General features: G+C 40.4%; 1 protein-coding gene across 1 annotated transcript; it reads right to left on the minus strand.

The window, feature by feature from the left end:
* Nucleotides 1-1010: 1010 nt before the first annotated feature.
* Nucleotides 1011-1286, minus strand: LOC125116765 (60S ribosomal protein L37a-like). Its single transcript, XM_047762278.1, has one exon. The coding sequence runs from the start codon at nucleotides 1284-1286 to the stop codon at nucleotides 1011-1013; it is 276 nt and encodes a 91-aa protein (XP_047618234.1).
* Between the last annotated feature and the right edge of the window lie 734 nt (nucleotides 1287-2020).

A 2020-nucleotide genomic window follows, 5' to 3' on the forward strand; every position in this document is an offset into this window, starting at 1 on the left:
CCACTGAGCAAGGCCAGGGATCGAACCCGCAACCTCGTGGTTCCTAGTCGGATTCGTTAACCACTGCGCCACAACGGGAACTCCAATTTACTGTTATTTTCAGTTTACACCAAATGATAGGCTGCTGACCTTCCTTTCTTAGGACTTATAATTGTGAATCCTTCATCTGCACACTTGACTTACAGTATTATATTACTTTCAAGTGTATAACATAGTGATTCAATTTTTTCAGATTATATTTCATATGAAGTTACTATTAAATATTGGCTATATTTTATATGCTATACATCTTTATAATTTATTTTGTATCTAATAGTTTTCACATCCCTATCTCCATCTCTCTTGCCCCACCTTCCACCCTAGCCCTCCTCTCTGGTAACCACTAATTTGTTCCTCTGTATCTGTGAGTCTGTTTCTGTTTTGTTTTACTCATTAGTTTTATTTATCAGATTCCACATATAAGTAAAAACATACAATAGTTGTCTTTCTATGACTTATTTAACTAAGCATACTCTTTGGGTCCATCCATGTTGTCACAAATGACTAAATTTTATTCTTTTTATATGAGTAATACTCCATTTTGTATATATGTACCACATCTTCTTTGCCTATGAATCTATTCATGGATGCTTAGGTTGCTTCCATATCTCAGCTATTAATAGGGGGGTACATATATCTTTTCAAAATAGTGCTTTCTTTTTCTTTGGATATATAACCAGGAATGGAATTGCTGGGTCATGTGGTAGTTCTATTTTTAATTTTTAAAGGAACCTCCACATTTTCCATAGTGGTTGTGCCAACTGACATGCTCAAGAACAGTGTATTAGGGTTTCCTTTTCTCCATATCCTCACCAACACTTATGATTTTGAGCATCTTTTCACGTGCCTTTTGTTCATCTGTATCTCTTCTTTGGGAAAAGACCTACTCAGTTTCTCTGCCTATTTTTTTTTTCTGTTACATAAATTAACCTATTTATTATAGGCTAGCAAAGTTTCCATTGGTAGTGCTTCTACTGGTCCTTCAATTCCTTCAGTTGTCTGATGGCAGAATTTACCATGACAGCAGAAGTGGTGTTGTAGGTCCAGGCACCACCAGCTACCATTTTCATGCAGGAACCACAGTGCCAGATGCCCACAGCTCGTCTCTTCATCTTGGTTTTGCCACAGAAGGAGCAAGTGTACTTGGTGTGCTGACTGATTTCAATTTTCTTCACCATTTTCCTGAAAGAAGCACCATAACAGTTCCCGTATTTACCCGTGATTCCGACCTTGGTGCTCTCAGCCATTTTGCCACAAAACTAGTCTGGGCCCAGAAAGAGAGCGTTCTCTGCCTGTTTTTTTTTTTTTTTTTTTTGGTCTTTTTTGTCTTTTTTTGCTATTTCTTTGGGCTGCTCCCGCGGCATATGGAGGTTCCCAGGCTAGGGGTCCAATCGGAGCTGTAGCCGCCAGCCTACGCCAGAGCCACAGCAATGCAGGATCCGAGCCACGACTGTGACCTACACCACAGCTCACAGCAACGCTGGATCGTTAACCCACTGAGCAAGGGCAGGGACTGAACCCGCAACCTCATGGTTCCTAGTCGGATTCGTTAACCACTGCGCCGCGACAGGAACTCCTCTCTGCCTATTTTTTAATCAATTTTTTTCTTCTTTTCGAAATGGAGTTGTCTGAGTTTTTTATATAGTTTCAATATTAACGCTTTATGACACATATCAATGGCAAATATCTCCTCCCAATCAGTAGATTACCCTCTCATTTTGTTGATGGTTTACTTTGTGGTGAAAAGCTTTTTTTTCTTTTTCTTTTTAAGGTCGTGCCTACAAGCATATGGAAGTTCCCAGGCTAGGGGTTGAATCAGAGTTGCATCTGTGACCTATGCTGCAGCTTGCAACAACACAGTATCCTTAACCCACTGGGCAAGGCCAGGGATCAAAAATACATCCTCATGGATACTAGTCAGGTTCTTAACCCACCGAGCTACAACTCCTGTTGTACAAAAGCCAGGAACTCCTGTTGTGCA

The sequence above is a fragment of the Phacochoerus africanus genome, chromosome 15 (genome assembly GCF_016906955.1).
Source record: "Phacochoerus africanus isolate WHEZ1 chromosome 15, ROS_Pafr_v1, whole genome shotgun sequence".
In the NCBI taxonomy this organism is placed as follows: Eukaryota; Metazoa; Chordata; class Mammalia; order Artiodactyla; family Suidae; genus Phacochoerus; species Phacochoerus africanus.